The 20,015-nt window shown below is 38.3% G+C and overlaps 2 protein-coding genes across 4 annotated transcripts in view; both read right to left on the bottom strand.

Moving 5' to 3' along the window:
- The window catches only part of LOC8072731 (putative disease resistance protein RGA4), a 29,264-nt gene that overhangs the window by 5,774 nt on the left and 3,475 nt on the right, over positions 1-20,015 (bottom strand). Inside the window, exons 1-2 of one of the 2 annotated variants that reach the window (XM_021461742.1) lie at positions 4,603-4,955; positions 3,275-4,346 (exon numbers count right to left, since the gene is read on the bottom strand). In XM_021461742.1, the coding sequence (XP_021317417.1) occupies positions 3,275-4,324 (1,050 nt within the window). In that variant the 5' untranslated portion in view covers positions 4,325-4,346; positions 4,603-4,955. Of the gene's footprint in view, positions 1-3,274; positions 4,347-4,602; positions 4,956-20,015 lie in introns of those variants that run through there. The other variant, XM_021461743.1, reaches the window with a different exon arrangement.
- On the bottom strand, positions 7,646-20,008 carry LOC8072150 (putative disease resistance protein RGA4). 2 transcript variants are annotated; one of them, XM_021461745.1, is made up of 6 exons: positions 18,446-20,008; positions 18,202-18,349; positions 16,855-17,925; positions 8,477-10,583; positions 8,232-8,352; positions 7,646-8,077 (listed from the first exon to the last, which is right to left on the bottom strand). In XM_021461745.1, exons 3-6 carry the CDS (start codon positions 17,902-17,904, stop codon positions 7,921-7,923), a joined length of 3,435 nt encoding a protein of 1,144 aa, XP_021317420.1. In that variant the 5' UTR covers positions 17,905-17,925; positions 18,202-18,349; positions 18,446-20,008; the 3' UTR covers positions 7,646-7,920. The 2 variants fall into 2 exon arrangements, with proteins under 2 accessions (XP_021317420.1, XP_021317421.1); XM_021461746.1 differs by having other exon boundaries at positions 18,202-18,346.

The following is a 20,015-nucleotide window of genomic DNA, read 5'->3' as shown; positions in this document are numbered from 1 at the left end:
TTAGATATTTGACAAAGAGAAAAACATATAATTTATGATGTCTTATGCTATTGTAGTTCGATCCTAAGAATGTAAACTATGTCCTAAAATTCTTATTTCAAAAATACAAAAAGAAGAGTTAATGAAAGATACAATAAGCAAAAGGGGTTCAACTTAACTTAAGGAGAGAAAAAATAAATCTGTTGCAGTCAATAAGAAATTTGATACATAACAAAACAAGAGCCACCGTGATTAATGGTAAGGTTTCAAAGTAATTGCATATTTGAGGTAATATGGATAAAAATATATAGATTAGTTTGTTGAAAAAATAGTAACTAATTAGTTTATGATAACTATAGATATAGACTATAGATAGAGTATCTATCATGTCTATTATGTTAGAGATTAGACAAAGAGAAAAACATATAATTTATGACTATTTCATTATTATTCAGATCTACTCCGCGCATTTCAAATTATAACATGTTTCGAAAGTATATAGTTTTTTCTAGACACTTAGATATACTGTCAGGTACAATGAAAAATAATATATCTTTAATAGCCAAAATGGTTTATAATTTGAAATGACCAGAATAATACTTAATACTTATATCTCATAAAATTCAAGCCCATGCCAGAACATGGGTTGATGCACTAGTCGATAGAAATTCTGTGTAATAAAGCTACAGTGCTCGTGCAAACAAAACTCAACATTGAGGAAGAATGCTCACTACAAGGTGCGCACGAACGTACGTATGGCCAAGCAAAAATATTAGAAATAATTGTTTCCATTACAAAGTGACACACATCCATATATACGCTACTGTGCCAGTAACTACACTAATAACTCAGCATGTAATATCGTCGTGCATTCCAATACAAATAAACGGTTGAAAGCTGTATAGTCTACTCCCAACAAATGCGGTAGGTTTAGTTTCAAATTTTGTTATAAAATAATTAATATTCTAAGTGGTACTAGGTCTAATCTTAGTTTCTTGGCCCACTCTTCCTTAGATTTCACCTAGTGGGCAATTGCAGTTTACAAAGCATGTACATTAATTGCCACCATGAGTTTAGCGTTGGTATGTGGATTCTTTGCTATATATCACGCTTCCACCAGCTTCACGTTGAAAAATCAATTTTAAATACTGTTGTATACAATTCATAAGCAATGCCTTCTCCACATACACGTACGTCCAATAATACTATAATTAATATTTTTACAATGGTTGGAGAGGCGATGAGAAGCAAAGCGATGGAAGCAAGGTGATGGGAGGTAATAGGTGTGTCTATGGTCGATGGGCCATAGATGTCACATTGCCTCCCATCGCCTCCAAAATTATAGGAATTAAGACCCTAAATAGAGGAGCGGTAATTTCTCCTTTTGTATTTCTTTTTTAATGAAGGGTAAAAGGGTAAATTTATAATTGTAAAAGTAATATTTTGAGTAACATAGATAGGATGTTTGATTCAAGTACTATAGCTAGTTAGATAAAAATCTTCTTCTTAAGTTTTTTTAAATCTTCTATGAGTTCCACCTGTCTGCGTCCACCAATGCGTGTTACAGGGAGCCGTCGCTGCCGATGATAGGGGTTGGGGTTTGAGAGAACCTTGTACAATGATGTTATTACCCTTCCACAAATTAAATCAAGAAAAAAGTTTTTAGCGGAGGCGATGGGAGGCGATTGGAAGCGATTCCAACCATTGTCATAGAGCAAATTACACCCATAGTCTCTAAACTACTGCATCTTCTATCAGATCACTAAATGTAAAACTATACATTTAGATCCTTAAACTATTTAAGTACCCCAAATCTATTTGGCTGCGCAAGCATGGTGGCTACACGACCATGACAGTTGCTCACATGCGTGTGCTTGTGCAGAAATTTGACGAACAGGGGGTCGCCTGAGGTGGGACAAGCCCACTCACTGGTGAGGAAGAAGACAAGAGGAGGTGCACATAGGGGAGGTCAATGAAGACGAGCACAGGGGGCCACCATCGCGCGAGCTCGGGAGATTGCCGCCTTGCATGACCTTGGGGGGCCACCACTGTGCCGAGATAAGAGGAGCCTCCACGCGTGAGCTCAGAGGCTGCCATCGTGCAACCTTTTAGGAGCCACCATGCGCGAGTCCTTTGGGTGGCTACACATGAAGCAGGTGGCATAAGACATGGCCGACTCAACGGGAGGAGGCAGAGGGCGTCGCACTTGCGAGTCCTTTGGGTGGCTATAGTTCGTGAACAAGGTAAGGAGAGGAGGAAGAAAAAGAGAATTAAAACTGCCAAATGGGACCCACATGATTTGAGTTATTATATCTAAGACCAAATAGAAAACAAATTGGTCCCATCGCTTTCCAACCAAAAAGAAAATAGGGTCACTGCATCCCTCAAACCAGAGACAAGATCATTCTTCCATCCCACCTTATCTCCCAACCAAATGCTACCTATGTCTCATAATATCTGTACTAGTCGATTCTATCTATGGGCACCACACATATATTTTGGCCTTTGGACCACCATCCCGAGTTCCCCCTCTCTCTCTCTTCGCTCGGATATAGTGCAACAGCCCAATATGTGTGATATACATAACCTCGCGTTAGACTACTCATCAATACAGAACCACAAATGTGTGTTAGGGCTCATTAAGAACTAGACTAGATGACAACACGTGACAAGTCCTGTGGATGAAAGTAGCATTATAAGGGCTTGGGACTTACATTCCATACAAGGACAATTTCTCTAACCTCACAATGCAAGCATTTTGAGAGTTTGAGGATCAGACAACATCATACAGAATAACTTCAAAGATCTTTTTTTTATTTTACTCTAAAAAGAATAGTGATAAACATACTTATTATGGTTTCCTTAGTTTGTGAATTTAAATTAGTTACTAATTCGCCATTTCATATTGCCTACATTACAGCCAATTACAGATCCAATCGAACCTACAGATCTCAAGTTCTTTTAAAAAAAAAGGAGGGAGTGTAATACAATGTCCAATTTTGAATTGCTTTAACAAAAAAAGTGAATACCTGCACTATGTGGAGTCTACATGACTGCATATGCAAGATATTACAATGCTAACGCAAGGAAGTATGTCATTTTGTTTCTTTATCTTATATTTCGAAGGTCACCACCACAGAACTACATGGTTGAAACAAAGAAGAAAAATAGAAGTTGCTGCCAAGACAGGGAATCTAGTTCCCACTACTAAGATAGAAGCAAAACTAAAGTGATGCAGCTGGAAAACATAATGCATGATTAATGAAAAGTAATAAATGTATTGATTAACTTGTACCTGCTTCTTGAGCAGCATCCATGCATCTTCAAGCCCAAGTCTGTCAATACGATGGTAGGGCTCCTCCGCCTTCATCTGACGTGCCACTGTGTCATGCCTTGTGGTGACCAGCACACGGCTACCTTCAGCTAGCATGGCATTGACAAAGGGAGTTCTAAGCACGGCTTCCCATATACGGCTGTCCCAGACATCATCCATTATTAATAAGGTTTTCTGTCCCTTCAAAGCTTCTATTAGATTGTGTTCTAAGGACACCTTTGCATTTCCACAATCATGGTGGTTTCCACCAGCTTCGATAATAACCCTCCTTAACATTTCAATATCATCAAAGCCTTGGTTGACACTCAACCATATTTTCTTTTTGAACTCATCCTTTATGACTTCATTGTTGAAGATCTTTTGAGCAAGGGTGGTTTTACCAATCCCACCAGCTCCCACAATAGAGAAAACCATTATTTTGTTTGAATTGTTGTCGTTGGTAGAATACTTCTTTGTTAGCATCTCCACTAGATTTGTTGTGTCCTCTTCGATCTTCTCACCAACCAAACCAGACTCAACAAGCCCCGCTGATGTCTCACGGGTAGCTGAACCATATGATACCATGTTTCTTCCATGATCCTCATAAGTACTAAGGTTCAGGAAGTTGAATGATGCACCACGTGCCTTGATATCGTCTAGCTTCTTGTTAAGGTTCTTGATGCGGCTTCCAATGTCGTGGGCATGTAGGGGATTCCGCATGCAGAAGAGCAACGGGTTGAAGCATCCAACATCTTGCCTTTTGCCTCGCTCCATGGCCTTGAGCTGGCAAAGGTCTAGGATGTCAGTGGCATCATACATAGCATTCCTTAGCTCTATCCCCCATGCTTGGACACTTTTGTCAGTGATGTTCCTCCTATCAGCATCAGCAAGGATGTTCTTCAGATCCCGAAGCTTGATGTCCATGTTATCAATCTCACCGGACACCCCAAGCAACATATGCACCTCTTCTGCCGCCATCTGCAGGAGCATGTTTTGGATGTAGGACGCCAAAGCATCTAGTACACCGGCCATGATTGAGAACTTTGTTTTTTTTCTATAACAAAATCAGAACAGATGTTAATTTCAACATGGCATTTTTATTTTGTACAGCAAAAGATTCAATCATCTTCCATCTATATATTCAGTCATCGTGGCACTACTACTGACTTCTCGTTCATTGATATAACTACATGACAGTGGCAACTTTATGTGCCGAATCATAACAACTACATCACTGGGGGCAGTAGCTATATGGGCAGATCTTGCTAAGCATAAGCCACTGCAGAAACGTAACGGTTAAGGAAACAAACCTGAGTCCGATGAGCTGAGCAGTGGACGGAAGCGGAGAGGCGTTGCCAGTGTTGTTCTTTCTTGGTCGTGCAACAACAGGATGTATTATTGGTCAATGGCTAGGCAGGAATCGGCATGGACATCGCCGACCTGACCAACCAGATGCTACTGCTGGATTGTGATGAAAAGGATGAGAAGCAAGATGGATTTAGGTTGTCCGCAAGAGTCGCAGTAGCTGGTTGGTGTCTTCTGCTTGGCTGCTTGAGCTGGGAAGGAAAACGGTGATGATTCAGGGAAGGAGATGGTGGTTGGAGTGGGTCGTGTGGTGACAGCGCAAGGTGAGAAAGGAAAGTGCCTGGCAGCTTCGTTCGTTTAGTGGTGGAATCCAAACACGCACTAAGACGATTGTGCAATCTATTTTTGTAGTCTTTGTGGAAACAATATTTTGTGCATTCCACTTTCTGCATTTTTTATTTTTTTTTTATAAAAATATATTATAAGAATCATCACCTTTAGTAGTGGAATCAGATGTTTTGGGATTATATATTCTAAAATGGTCACGACAAATCAGACTCAGCGTGTTGGTTGGATGAAGGTGACCCCTGTCTTGACTATGCGAGGCTCTAGCCTTGGTCAATGTCTATCCTGTGTAAATTAAATAATGTAATGATGTATGACATTTGGCCAACTTATGCCAAGTTGGTGTGGTGAGGATATAAAACGTAGAAGGATAAAGTAAGGGGCATATAGTACTTCGGGTCGTCGCCATCTAACACTGGAACGTAGATGAAAGTAGATGTTTGAGTCACGAGATGGTTGGAAATGAGCAACGGATGAGACATATAAAATTGTCAGGAGATGATGGTAGCAGGGAGCAGCAGGCAGCCAGCGTGCAAGAGGGAGACACAGGGAAGCCGAAAACCATCCATCCAGAGCCTGGGCACGAGCGGTTCCATTCCAACACACGCGATCAAAACGGGCTTGTAAATTGCTGCTGCAGTTCAGTCCGAACTTGCTTCCACTGCTCTCAATAATGGATGTTACAACCAGCTCTCGTCATAAAAGACACCAATATTCGTCCATTTCTTTGCGGCTATATATAAGGGAATTTTGACGTGTTTAACAGAGGAGATTGAATGAGGAAATAATAATACCGACGGTAGATGTGAAGCCCCCGTTGGTAGCAAACAGGAAGACTTGCTAAGTGGGCGATGGGCATTTGATTGATGGCTGGGATGAGACCGCTAATTCGTATGCTAGTTTGGCTTGGGTACAGCAACTTGAGGAGCATCAAGAAAGCAGAGTGAACAATGTCTGAAAACAGAACAAGCTCTGTTTTGTGCTCCTACGAGCACAAGGTACAGATGCAGAACAACGATAATTCCCAAAATGCATGCATAATAATCTGTGTACACCCAGAATACACTGCTGCTTCTGCCCACTGATCTGATGGGGAATCGATGCCGTCGCCTTCACGGCAGTGCAGGCAGCCTTCGTCAAACTACAGAACCAAGTGACCATGGGTGTTCTAACAGTCAGGCCTTGTTTAGTGCCTAAATTTTTTTGGTTTTGTAGCACTTTCGTTTTTATTTGGTAAATATTGTCCAATCATGGACTAACTAGACTTAAAAAGTTTATCTCGCGATTTACAAATAAACTGTATAATTAGTTTTTGTTTTTGACTATATTTAATGATTCATGCATATGCCGTAAGATTTGGTGTGACGGGGAATCTTGAAAAGTTTTTGGTCAGCAAGACATCTATGCTGAGGCCGTGTTTAGTTCCTCAACAAATTTTTTTTTGAACACTATAGCATTTTCATTTGTATTTGATAAATATTGTCTAATCATGGACTAACTAGGCTTAAAAGATTTATCTCGCAAATTATAGATAAACTGTACAATTAGTTTTTAATTTCTTCTATATTTAATACTTCATGCATGCGTTTACAAATTCGATGCGATAGAGAATCTTAAAAAATTTTAGGTTTTTTGGAGGAAATAAACAAGGCCTGAGTCTCATAATATTTATACGCCTCCGCTTCGGTCCACTGATTCAATCAAGGAAGCTAGGATGCTGGCTTCATATAAACTTGGTGAAGATAAACTTGTTATCAAACTTGTAGTTCTTGATAGGATCTACAACTGTATGGTTCATATGTTTTTTAATTGAAACTATTTAGTGTCTTAAAATATTGGTTTAAGTTCACAAATTTTTAAATTTCAAATTTCAAATTATCAAACAACCTCAAATGTTGACATAGTATATATGAATGTTATAGTTCTCAATCCAATCTACAATTTTGTAGGTCACAAATTTTTATTTGAAGTGGTTCAGAGTAAAAAATGTGTGTTCAAAACTTATAGGCTCTAAAATCCAAAATTTGGAATTGTTAAACGATCACAAATGTTCACATAGTTAATACCAAAGTTATAGTGGCCGACATGAGCTACATGTTTTATTTAAAGTTATTTAGAGTCTCAAATATTATAAATTTACATATTTTGAGTTTTTTTTTGAATTTTTCAACTAAACCAAGATGGAGATACATCTTATACAGAGTTGTAGTACTTGAGAAGATTTACATCTTTACAGTTGAAGGCTTCTTCACTTGAGTCCATTTATTAGCTGAAATATCCAATATAAGTTTATGAAATATTAATATAAAACAATAGCATAATAAATATAGACACAAATTGAGTGTGCAGTGTAGTGTTAGAGATGAAGAAGTCCTGAATGTCATGTTGTGGGATTGATTCCCAGAAGTTGCAAATCTTTTGAGTTTTGGGTTTTGTGGAGACCATTAACGAAGTGGACATCACAAGTGCGCGCAAATGGCATTAACAAAGACGCGCATGACGTTCACCTCCGAGAAGCCTAATTAACGGTGATGTGTTGTTGGAGGAGGATCTTGCGGTACATGCCTGGAGTATTAAATATAGATGAAAACAATAACTAATTACACAATTTGCCTATAATTTATGAGACGAATTTTTTGAGTCTAGTTAGTCCATAATTGGATAATATTTTGTCAAATACAAATGAAAGTGCTACAGTACCCGAAATTCCAAAATTTTGCCAACTGAACAAGGCCTTACTAACATTGCTGTGTGTACAACACTGAAAAAGAGTTGGACTCTGCATGTGCAGGGAATGGCTAAATGATACTGCAAAATGTTATTGCAAGGAAAGTAGAGTACAGACTATTTAACTTGGAAAACAGAGTACGTCTTGTTTTGTACGTACAACCGTGCAGGTATGGAACGTTTCTGTTCTTCAGACGTTTATGGCCCAGAAGCAGCACATAAACTGCAACAAGCAAATGCTTATTCACATATTACATTACACTCGTGATCTTTCTTTCATAGTATCTGTATGCCGCAGCCCCCGCTGCTTCGATCCACTGATCCGTTGTGGAAGCCACCCTGTCGGTTTCACAGCAGTGCAGGCAGGCTTGACGCAACCAGTAAGTCAAATGACGGTACGCATTGTTCCTGCATTCACGTGTTGCCCAAATACGTTACACTAGATAAAACGTTAAGCAACATGCAATGAGTGAGTGATTTGGTGTTACGGATGATCAGGCATGCACAAGGAGAGAGAGAGAGATTTTCGTCAGGTTGGAAGCCACCAATCAACCCAATTTACCTGAACCGTAAGCAGAGTGGCACACTCTTGTCAACATGCATGTGTTGTTCTTGTTCTAATGGCCGATCACCATCAACGGGACATGTTTTGGAGTAAGGAAAACAAGCACGTGCCATGCGGCCTGCGAATAATGACACATCGAATTGACTGAAGGGAACCGTGTATTTGAGAATAAAATACTATATTAGGTGAAGCAGAGTAGCTGAGTAGCTGATATTAGGTGAATAATGACACATCGAATTTACCATGGGCAATAGCAGAGTAGCTGATATTTGTCTCGAAGCGGAAAGGGTTCCTTGTGTAGAGCACATACCACTCCCTTGGACAGCCTTCTTCATTTGCATAGGCTTTGACTTGCTGGATGTCGCTAAACTTGTGCCATTCGGGACCGGATTTCCCTGCTGCTATGCATGTGAGCAGCGATATGGAACAATACAGCTGCAAATGCCTTGGGTTTACATCCTGCAGATACCTAGGGACTGTGTCCATGCCATAATCCTCCAAAGTGAGTCTCTGGAGTGCAGGAATGCCGTCCACTACCTTCAGCTTTGGGCACATGACGATGACGAGCTTCTGCAGTTTTGGTAGATTACTGATCCTCTCCAGGTGAGTGTTTCTAAACACATCGAGGTGGACAACAGAAGCAAAGTTCTCCAAAGAGCTTAGATGCTTCACATCATATATACCTAACTTCTTCAAAGTCTTTGCATGGAAGGCCAGGCCAGGTGGCATACGCCTCAACTTGCACATTTCCAGGGTGAGCCCCTCCAAGATAGGCATGCCAATCACTTGTTCCTCCCACACCCATTCCTCCCATTCAACCATTCCTTCAAAACGCAGCTTCTGCAGTCTGGGAAACGCAACACCTACTTGATTGTTTGGTTGTAGCCATTCATGCCCAACACACTTGATGGCTGGGGCACGAACAATCTGCAGAAGCTCCAAGCAGGGGAGCTGACTCAAGCCACTAGGAAGCTCCGTGCAACAGGCCAAGTTCTCCATCACTATATTCCTCAAGCTCCTAAGCGGTGTAACTGGTGCTGGCATCATCCATCTTGGGAGCCGCTCACCGAAATACCCTTCAATGTTAAGGTTTTCTAAGCCAAGTGGCGGGCAGAGCTCATCAAAGACCTCCTCGATTTGTCTCTTGGCTTTCTCAGATATCCCTTCTTCCTTTCTACTGGTGCAACCCAGTGAGAGAAACCTTAGGCGCTTCTTTCCACCAAGTTTGGCCTGTATAGCAGATGAGGAAGAAGCTACATTCTCCAAGAAACTGATATAAAGTTCTGTCAGCTGGGAGAGAGGCCCTAGTTCCTCCAAACTACAGTGATCACAGTCCATGTGGGCTGGAAATCCATATAATTTCCTCAAAGAAGTTAGACCACATAAATCCCTTGGTACAACACTTATATTTGTTCCGGGAAGACTGAGAAACCTCCAGTCATGTAGCAGTCCAATGCTACTGGGAAGCTTGGTCAAACTCTGACAACCACCAAGGCTAATGTACTGCAAGAATTTCAACTTGCCTATGTCCTCTGGTAACTTTGATGTATTACTGTTTTCTATTGCCAAATACCTCAAATGTTTCAGCTGATACAAAGATTCTGCTATTGAATCAATATTTACACTGTCCAAATGTAGTGTTCGGAGACTTGAAAGAGAAACAAATGAATCACCTGGCTTAATCTTTATATTACCCACTAAAATTAGTGTTCTCAGTGATGTTTGTATTTGTAGAGAACACCAATCCAAATCATGTTGTTCTGGTCCTTTGCTTTCCAGAGATAATCGAAAAAATTTCTGTGATTTAAGTTTGTCAATACCAATTGTACTATTGTGAGCTATGATTGCTTCATCTCCCCACAAGTTATGAGCAAATGACCGGACCACATCATGCATGTTGCAAGCTTCTTGATCAACATACTTCGTATCTGGCTCAATAAGGTTTCGCTGTATTAACTCATCATAGTATTCCCTTCCTATTCCTTCTAGGTCATCATGTAATGTTCCATAAACAAATCCTTCACTAATCCACATGCCAACAATGTCATCAACAGAAAACAGTGTGCCCTTAGGAAGGAGGGAGTAGTGCAAAAAGCAAGGCTTCAAACAAGGGTCCAGATCTTCATAGCTAAGATATACTGCATAATTTAGCTCTTCAGGCATTTGTGATATTGACCATAGAGAATCATCTAAGACCTTTTGCCAGTTGGTTCGTGTTATCCTTTTCCGACTCAGGAGACCTCCCATTACTTTGATCCCAAGAGGTAAACCATCACATTTTTTTACAAGTATCAAGCCAATATCCTTTAAATTTTCAACCTGCGGCTCATCATTCACATCTCTGACAGCCTGCGAGAATTTCAGGCCAATTAGACAAAAAATAATTTACCGTGCAGTGTTGTGATATGCTACCAATGCAAAGCACATCAAGAAGAAATGGGATCTCTAGCACACAATTATTGGTCATCCTTTTTTATATTATACTTTATGCATATGCAACTAAGGCATTGTTTAGATCCAAAAAGTTTTTGGATTTTGATACTGTAGCACTTTCGTTTTTATTTGACAAACGTTGTCCAATCATGAAGTAACTAAGATTAAAAGATTCGTCTCGCAATTTATAGGCAAATTGTGCAATTAGTTTTTGTTTCCATCTATATTTAATGCTCTATGCATGTGCCGCAAGATTCGATGTGACGGGAAATCTTAAAAAGTTTATGATTTTTGGAGTGAACTAAATAAGGCCTAAGTAAAAAGAAAGAAAAAAGCACGAGTGTTGCTTGGGATATAAAAGTAAGAAAGTATAGCTATGTTCATGACGAATTTCCCCTTCTTTGCTCTTATGACCTATGGAAGTACGGAGATTCCTAATCTGAAGCAAAATCAGCACTATTATTTTGCACGACATATTCTTAGCTAATAAACTCTGAACCCGCCTGAATGATTCACTACCTGCTGTGACCAATCTTATCTATATATATCCTATAAAGACAAACTCCACTAAGCTAATTCTTTTGCACTTTCTTGCGCCGCATCATCATCCACTTCTTCTGCTGCTTCATGCAATTAGCCCACTCACAAATGGTTCCAATAGTGGATACAGCTACCTACACATGACCATGCATGCATACAATTATTTTCTCACGTGATCTCCTCTCTTCCTCTTTTGAAACTGACTACTAAAACTATATATAGATGACATAATAGACTACAGTAAGACCATATTTATATTTCTCTTTCATACCCGCAGCAAAGCGCGGGGAATCCTCCTAGTTATTACTAATTAGAAGCCCCAACAGAGACACTCGTTAATTCTCACCAGACACTAGAAAAGATAAATCCTATAAATTCTAATTAGAGACCCGAACAGAGACATAACAAAATGCTAGTAGAAAGATAAATCCTCCAAATTATGACAATAATAAAAAACATCTAGCCTTTCATTTGATAAACTCTAATATCATCAGTGATAATAGCCATTGCATCTATTATAGTTTATAAAACATTACCCACTACTGCCGTTATGAAAATACAATAAAGTAACCCCTAATTTTGCATTTAATTTACCCAATTGTGGCATTACAAAAGATAATTCAAAATAACCCTCTATATTTGTATATAAATTACCCATGTATGTCATCATAAAAAATAATTCAAAATCACTCCCTGATTTTTCATCTAAATTACCCACGTTGGCGATTATGAAACATAATTTAAATAAACCCCTAAAATTGTGTCTAAATTACCTTGCTTTTGTCATTGTGAAAGATAATAAAAAATAATATTCTAACTTTGTATCTAAACTACCCAATATACCCTTATGGAACATAATTTAAAATGCCTCCTAATTATAAATTCTCCACCTTTATCATTATGAAAAATAATGCAAATTAATATTCTATGTTCGTGTTGAACCTATCCATTTATGTCTTTGTGAAATATAATGCAAGGTATTAACTTTATTTTTGTATGTTCCTTAGCCAGAATTGAAGATAAACAAAACATATCTAAAATTGACATGTAAATAGTAATATATACTATTAAAAATATCAATATTAACAATAAGTATGGTACATGTATATATTTCCAAATTGCATAATTCAATAATCGTTAAATAAAATAACTAAATGCAATGTTGCACCATGTATATCAAATAAACATGTATAAATTTGGATAACATTTATTTTAGAAGTTATGAAACATTGAAAAATGTTCACATAGCAAACGATGTAACAATAACACTTTATATCTATACTCCGTGATAATAAATTCAATAATTATTATTTTAAACAAGTTTATATGTTTTTACTGAAACATTATGTCATATCAATATTGTCAACTTAAATTTATGCACTCTATGATATATAAATAATACAACACATATAATCGTATGACATAACAAATTGAACATGTTTAGTGTCAGAATGCAAGCCAAATTTTAGCATATGTGGAAAACAATACTACTGGACCTATACTCTTTATAATAAAAAATGATTTTTGAATAAAAGATAAAGAATACCAGAATTTCTAATTAACATGTGAAGAAATTGCAACAATTTAATTCAAAGTTAAAAGATAAATGTAGATTTGCAATGTCAAAAAAGAGTTGTATCAAGAGTTTATATATCTTAAGTTTAGTTTTCAACTAAATACATATCACACTATAAAAAAAGATAAATACTATAAATTCTAACAAGACGTTTCTACTAGAGCTTCCATGTTAATCGTCACAAGACTTGATAGGAAAACAAAAGATAGATCCTAGAAATTCTCATAAAACACATATAGTAAGATTTGATTAAAGTAAATATACACGTAATGCCATCATGCATGAGCAATAGAATAAATATGTTATGTTTAATCACAAAAAAGTTATTTCCTTAGCACTAGAATAAAAAATTCTCTTGAGGTTAATATTTCCTTAGCCATCATGTTTGTGATCTCACTTCAAGCTCTGTGGCTTATCTTAAGCAATACGGTGTATGTTTCAAATGATGTCTTATGCTATTGTAGTTCCTAAGAATGTAAACTATGTCCGAAAATTCTTATTTCAAAAATACAAAAAGAAGAGTTAATGAAAGATACAATAAGCATAAGGGGTTCAACTTAACTTAAGGAGAGAAAAAATAAATCTGTCGCAGTCAATAAGAAATTTGATACACAACAAAACAAGAGCCACTGTGATTAATGGCAAGGTTTCAAAGTAATTGCATATTTAAAGTAATATGGATAAAAATATATAGATTAGTTTGTTGAAAAACTAGTAACTAATATGTTTATGATAACTAGATATAGACTATAGAGTATCTATCATGTCTATTATGTTAGATATTAGACAAAGAGAAAAACATATAATTTATGATGTCTTATGCTATTGTAGTTCGATGCTAAGAATGTAAACTATGTCCTAAAATTCTTATTTCAAAAATACAAAAAGAAGAGTTAATGAAAGATACAATAAGCATAAGGGGTTCAACTTAACTTAAGGAGAGAAAAAATAAATCTGTTGCAGTCAATAAGAAATTTGATACATAACAAAACAAGAGCCACCGTGATTAATGGTAAGGTTTCAAAGTAATTGCATATTTGAAGTAATATGGATAAAAATATATAGATTAGTTTGTTGAAAAAATAGTAACTAATAAGTTTATGATAACTATAGATATAGACTATAGAGTATCTATCATGTCTATTATGTTAGAGATTAGACAAAGAGAAAAACATATAATTTATGACTATTTCATTATTATTCAGATCTACTCCGCGCATTTCAAATTATAACATGTTTCGAAAGTATATAGTTTTTTCTATACACTTAGATATACTGTCAGGTACAATGAAAAATAATATATCTTTAATAGCCAAAATGGTTTATAATTTGAAATGACCAGAACAATACTTAATACTTATATCTCATAAAATTCAAGCCCATGCCAGAACATGGGTTGATGCACTAGTCGATAGAAATTCTGTGTAATAAAGCTACAGTGCTCGTGCAAACAAAACTCAACATTGAGGAAGAATGCTCACTACAAGGTGCGCACGAACGTACGTATGGCCAAGCAAAAATATTAGAAATAATTGTTTCCATTACAAAGTGACACACATCCATATATACGCTACTGTGCCAGTAACTACACTAATAACTCAGCATGTAATATCGTCGTGCATTCCAATACAAATAAACGGTTGAAAGCTGTATAGTCTACTCCCAACAAATGCGGTTGGTTTAGTTTCAAATTTTGTTATAAAATAATTAATATTCTAAGTGGTACTAGGTCTAATCTTAGTTTCTTGGCCCACTCTTCCTTAGATTTCACCCAGTGGGCAATTGCAGTTTACAAAGCATGTACATTAGTTGCCACCATGAGTTTAGCGTTGGTATGTGGATTCTTTGCTATATATCACGCTTCCACCAGCTTCACGTTGAAAAATCAATTTTAAATACTGTTGTACACAATTCATAAGCAATGCCTTCTCCACATACATGTACGTCCAGTAATACTATAATTAATATTTTTACAATGGTTGGAGAGGCGATGAGAAGCAAAGCGATAGAAGCAAGGTGATGGGAGGTAATAGGTGTGTCTATGGTCGGTGGGCCATAGATGTCACATTGCCTCCCATCGCCTCCAAAATTATAGGAATTAAGACCCTAAATAGAGGAGCGGTAATTTCTCCTTTTGTATTTCTTTTTTAATGAAGGGTAAAAGGGTAAATTCATAATTGTAAAAGTAATATTTTGAGTAAGATAGATAGGATGTTTGATTCAAGTACTATAGCTAGTTAGATAAAAATCTTCTTCTTAAGTTTTTTTAAATCTTCTATGAGTTCCACCTGTCTGCGTCCACCAATGCGTGTTACAGGGAGCCGTCGCTGCCGATAATAGGGGTTGGGGTTTAAGAGAACCTTGTACAATGATGTTATTACCCTTCCACAAATTAAAAAAAAAAGGAAAAAAGTTTTTAGCGGAGGCGATGGGAGGCGATTCCAACCATTGTCATAGAGCAAATTGCACCCATAGTCTCTAAACTACTGCATCTTCTATCAGATCACTAAATGTAAAACTATACATTTAGATACTTAAACATTTAAGTATCCCAATTCTATTTGGCTGCGCAAGCATGGTGGCTACACGACCACGACAGTTGCTCACATGCGTGCTTGTGCAGAAATTTGACGAACAAGGGGTCGCCTGAGGTGGGACAAGCCCACTCACTGGTGAGGAAGAAGACAAGAGGAGGTGCACATAGGGGAGGTCAATGAAGACGAGCACAGGGGGCCACCATCGCGCGAGCTCGGGAGATTGCCGCCTTGCATGACCTTGGGGGGCCACCACTGTGCCGAGATAAGAGGAGCCTCCACGCGTGAGCTCAGAGGCTGCCGTCGTGCAACCTTTTAGGAGCCACCGTGCGCGAGTCCTTTGGGTGGCTACACATGAAGCAGGTGGCATAAGCCATGGCCGACTCAACGGGAGGAGGCAGAGGGCGTCGCACTTGCGAGTCCTTTGGGTGGCCACAGTTCGTGAACAAGGTAAGGAGAGGAGGAAGAAAAAGAGAATTAAAACTGCCAAATGGGACCCACAAGATTTGAGTTATTATATCTAAGACCAAATAGAAAACAAATTGGTCCCATCGCTTTCCAACCAAAAAGAAAATAGGGTCACTGCATCCCTCAAACCGGAGACAAGATCATTCTTCCATCCCACCTTATCTCCCAACCAAATGCTACCTATATGTCTCATAATATCTGTACTAGTCGATTCTATATATGGGCACCACACATATATGTTGGCCTTTGGACCACCATCCTGAGTTCCCCCTCTCTCTCTCTTCGCTCGGATATAGTGCAACAGCCCAATATGTGTGATATACATAACCTCGCGTTAGACTACTCATCAATACTGAACCACAAATGGATCAATTGTGACATGCCACATAAGGGTGTATAGTGTGTTAGGGCTCATTAAGAACTAGACTAGATGACAACACGTGACAAGTCCTGTGGATGAAAGTACCATTATAAGGGCTTGGGACTTACATTCCATACAAGGACAATTTCTCTAACCTCACAATGCAAGCATTTTGAGAGTTTGAGGATCGGACAACATCATACAGAATAACTTCAAAGACCTTTTTTTTATTTTACTCTAAAAAGAATAGTGATAAACATACTTATTATGGTTTCCTTAGTTTGTGAATTTAAATTAGTTACTAATTCGCCATTTCATATTGCCTACATTACAGCCAATTACAGATCCAATCGAACCTACAGATCTCAAGTTCTTTTTAAAAAAAGGAGGGAGTGTAATACAATGTCCAATTTTGAATTGCTTTAACAAAAAAAGTGAATACCTGCACTATGTGGAGTCTACATGACTGCATATGCAAGATAATACAATGCTAACGCAAGGAAGTATGTCATTTTGTTTCTTTATCTTATATTTCGAAGGTCACCACCACAGAACTACATGGTTGAAACAAAGAAGAAAAATAGAAGTTGCTGCCAAGACAGGGAATCTAGTTCCCACTACTAAGATAGAAGCAAAACTAAAGTGATGCAGCTAGAAAACATAATGCATGATTAATGAAAAGTAATAAATGTATGGATTAACTTGTACCTGCTTCTTGAGCAGCATCCATGCATCTTCAAGCCCAAGTCTGTCAATACGATAGTAGGGCTCCTCCGCCTTCATCTGACGTGCCACTGTGTCATGCCTTGTGGTGACCAGCACACGGCTACCTTCAGCTAGCATGGCATTAACAAAGGGAGTTCTAAGCACGCCTTCCCATATACGGCTGTCCCAGACATCATCCATTATTAATAAGGTTTTTTGTCCCTTCAAAGCTTCTATTAGAGTGTGTTCTAGTGACACCTTTGCATTTCCACAATCATGGTGGTTTCCACGAGCTTCGATAATAACTCTTCTTAACATTTCAGTATCATCAAAGCCTTGGTTGACACTCAACCATATTTTCTTTTTGAACTCATCCTTTATGACTTCATTGTTGAAGATCTTTTGAGCAAGGGTGGTTTTACCAATCCCACCAGCTCCCACAATAGAGAAAACCATTATTTTGTTGGATTTGTTGTCGTCGGTAGGATACTTCTTTGTTAGCATCTCCACAAGATTTATTGTGTCCTCTTCAATCTTCTCACCAACCAAACCAGACTCAACAAGGCCCCCCGATGTCTCACGGGTACTAGAACCATATGATATCACATTTCTTCCACGATCCTCATAAGTACTAAGGTTCAGGAAGTTGAATGATGCACCACGTGCCTTGATGTCGTCTAGCCTCTTGTTAAGGTTCTTGATGCGGCTTCCAATATCGTGGGCATGTAGGGGATTCCGTATGCAGAAGAGCAACGGGTTGAAGCATCCGGCATCATGCCTTTGGCCTTGCTCCATAGCCTTGAGCTTGCAAAGGTCGAGGATATCAGTGGCATCATACATAGCATTCCTTAGCTCTATCCCCCATGCTAGGACACTTTTGTCAGTGATGTTCCTCCTATCAGCATCAGCAAGGATGTTCTTTAGATCCCGAAGCTTGATGTCCATGTTGTCAATCTCACCGGACACCCCAAGCAACATATGCACCTCTTCTGCCGCCATCTGCAGAAGCATGTTTTGGATGTAGGATGCCAAAGCATCTAGGACACCGGCCATGATTGAGAACTTCCGTTTTTGCTGTAACGAAATTAGAACATATGTTAATTTCAACATTGCATTTCAATTTTATACAACAAATATTTTCAATCATCTTCCATCTACACATGCAGCCATCGCGGCACTAGTACTGACTTCTCGTTCATTATTGATACAAGTACATGACAGTGGCAACTATATATGCACAGATCTAGATACTCATAAGCAGCTGCAGAGACATATAACAATTACAACACAGTGGGCACTATATGTGCACAACTATATAGCTGCAGAAACGTAACGGTTAAGGAAACAAACCTCAAGTTGACGAGCTGTGCAATGGCCAGAATTGGTGAGGCAGTGCCACTTTGTTCTTTCTTGGTCGTGGACTAGGATCTCAATCTTGGTTTATGGTTAGACAGGTATCAGTATGGACATCTTCGACCTGACCCACCTTATACTACTGCTGGATTGTGGCTCGCCAGTGATTGAAGAAAGGAGGAGCAGTGAGATGGATGCTAGAGTAGGAATAACACTGCAAGGTGGGCAGGAAAGAAATTACCGGCGAGAATCGCAGTAGCTGGTTGGTGTCTTCTGTTTGGCTGCTTGAGCTGGGGAAGGAAAATAGTGTTGATTCAGGGAAGAAGATGGTGGTTGGAGTAGGTCTTTTGGTGACAGTGCAAGGTGGGAAGGAAAGTGCATGGCAACTTCGATCGACTTGCTTGCTGTGTCCTAGTTTATAAATTCCACACCGGAGCCTTGTTGGATGCTAGAGTGGAGGCACCGCAGGAAGCGTTCTCGTTGCACGAGACGACAAGCAAAGACTCGCTCATAAAGAAACCAAAATACAATTTGGCAGCGGCTACTGACCGGCTCTTGCGTCTTGTAATGCATGCTATTTTATTTCGAATTACATAATTAAGTACAAATTAATCAAGTATATTGGCAATGGCAATTCATTTTCTTCCAATCACAAGTGTATTGGTATGAATTTCTCTTTGGAGCCTCTATACGTTGGAAATTAAACAACTCACTTTCTTTTAGATTACTGAGCCCCAATTTATCCCATGACATGGAAGTTCGATCGGCAACACTCTCCGCACCTATAACTTGGATTTAGTAATAAACGAAAAGGCTAGCGGTTGGTGCACTGCAAAAGCTGATGTTAGTGTTGGGCGGGACGGATGGATGTTAACAATTTGATCGCCCACTTGATAAAAAATCTTTGTACGCATATACAAAACATTAAATATAGATAAAAAATAACTAATTGTATAATTTATCTATAAATTGTGAGATAAATCTTTTAAGTCTAATTAGTCCATGATTGAACACTAATTGCTGAATAAAACGAAAATGCTATAATAGTCAAATCCAAAAATTTTTGTGAATTAAACAAGGTCCTAGTATTGTTCATTTCATTTAAGCCACTTTCTGTTTTTTATTGTTTAATAAAGTAATATATTAATAGAATCATCACCTTTGGTGGTGAAATCAGATGCTTGGGATTATTCCAAAATGATCACGACAAATCTGACTTGGCATGTTTGTTGGATGAAGGTGACCCCTATATCTTGACTAGGCGAGGCTCCCTTTTGTATAAAAGTCTTTTTTTTATATTTAAAAAGAGGTGTTGTTTTAACCAAAGATAATCTTGCCAACGTAACTAGGCTAGAGACACAAGATATGTGTTCTGTGATTCTCCTAAAACTATTCACCACCTCTTATTCGAATGTTTTTATACTAATTCTTGTGGCGTGTGGTACGCCTGTTGTTTGGAATTGCACCTCCTCTTAGTATAAATGATTGTTTTTTGTTAATTGGTCTTAAGAGGACTAGTAACACTTTTAATTCCTTATTATTAATGGCAGCTATGACCCTAGTTTGGACAATTTGGATAACAAGAAATGAAGTGGTTTTTTGACAAATGCAGACCGAAAACTTTTTTGCAGGTATTAGAGGAACCCATTGGCTTCGTTAGTGGGTAAGACTGTAGCGGTGTGAGGTACTAAAAGACCAGCTTCTGCTTGCTGGACAGTTTTTGGAAACTTCAACTCTGCATTTCTTTAGATCTAATGGATGGCTGTCAACTAGGTTTCTTGGTCTTTCATAGCCAAACGCTTTCTTTCCGT

Source organism: Sorghum bicolor, chromosome 5 (genome assembly GCF_000003195.3).
Source record: "Sorghum bicolor cultivar BTx623 chromosome 5, Sorghum_bicolor_NCBIv3, whole genome shotgun sequence".
NCBI lineage: Eukaryota > Viridiplantae > Streptophyta > Magnoliopsida > Poales > Poaceae > Sorghum > Sorghum bicolor.
Note: the sequence above shows the minus strand (reverse complement) of the source record. Positions and strands in the feature narration are given on the sequence as shown.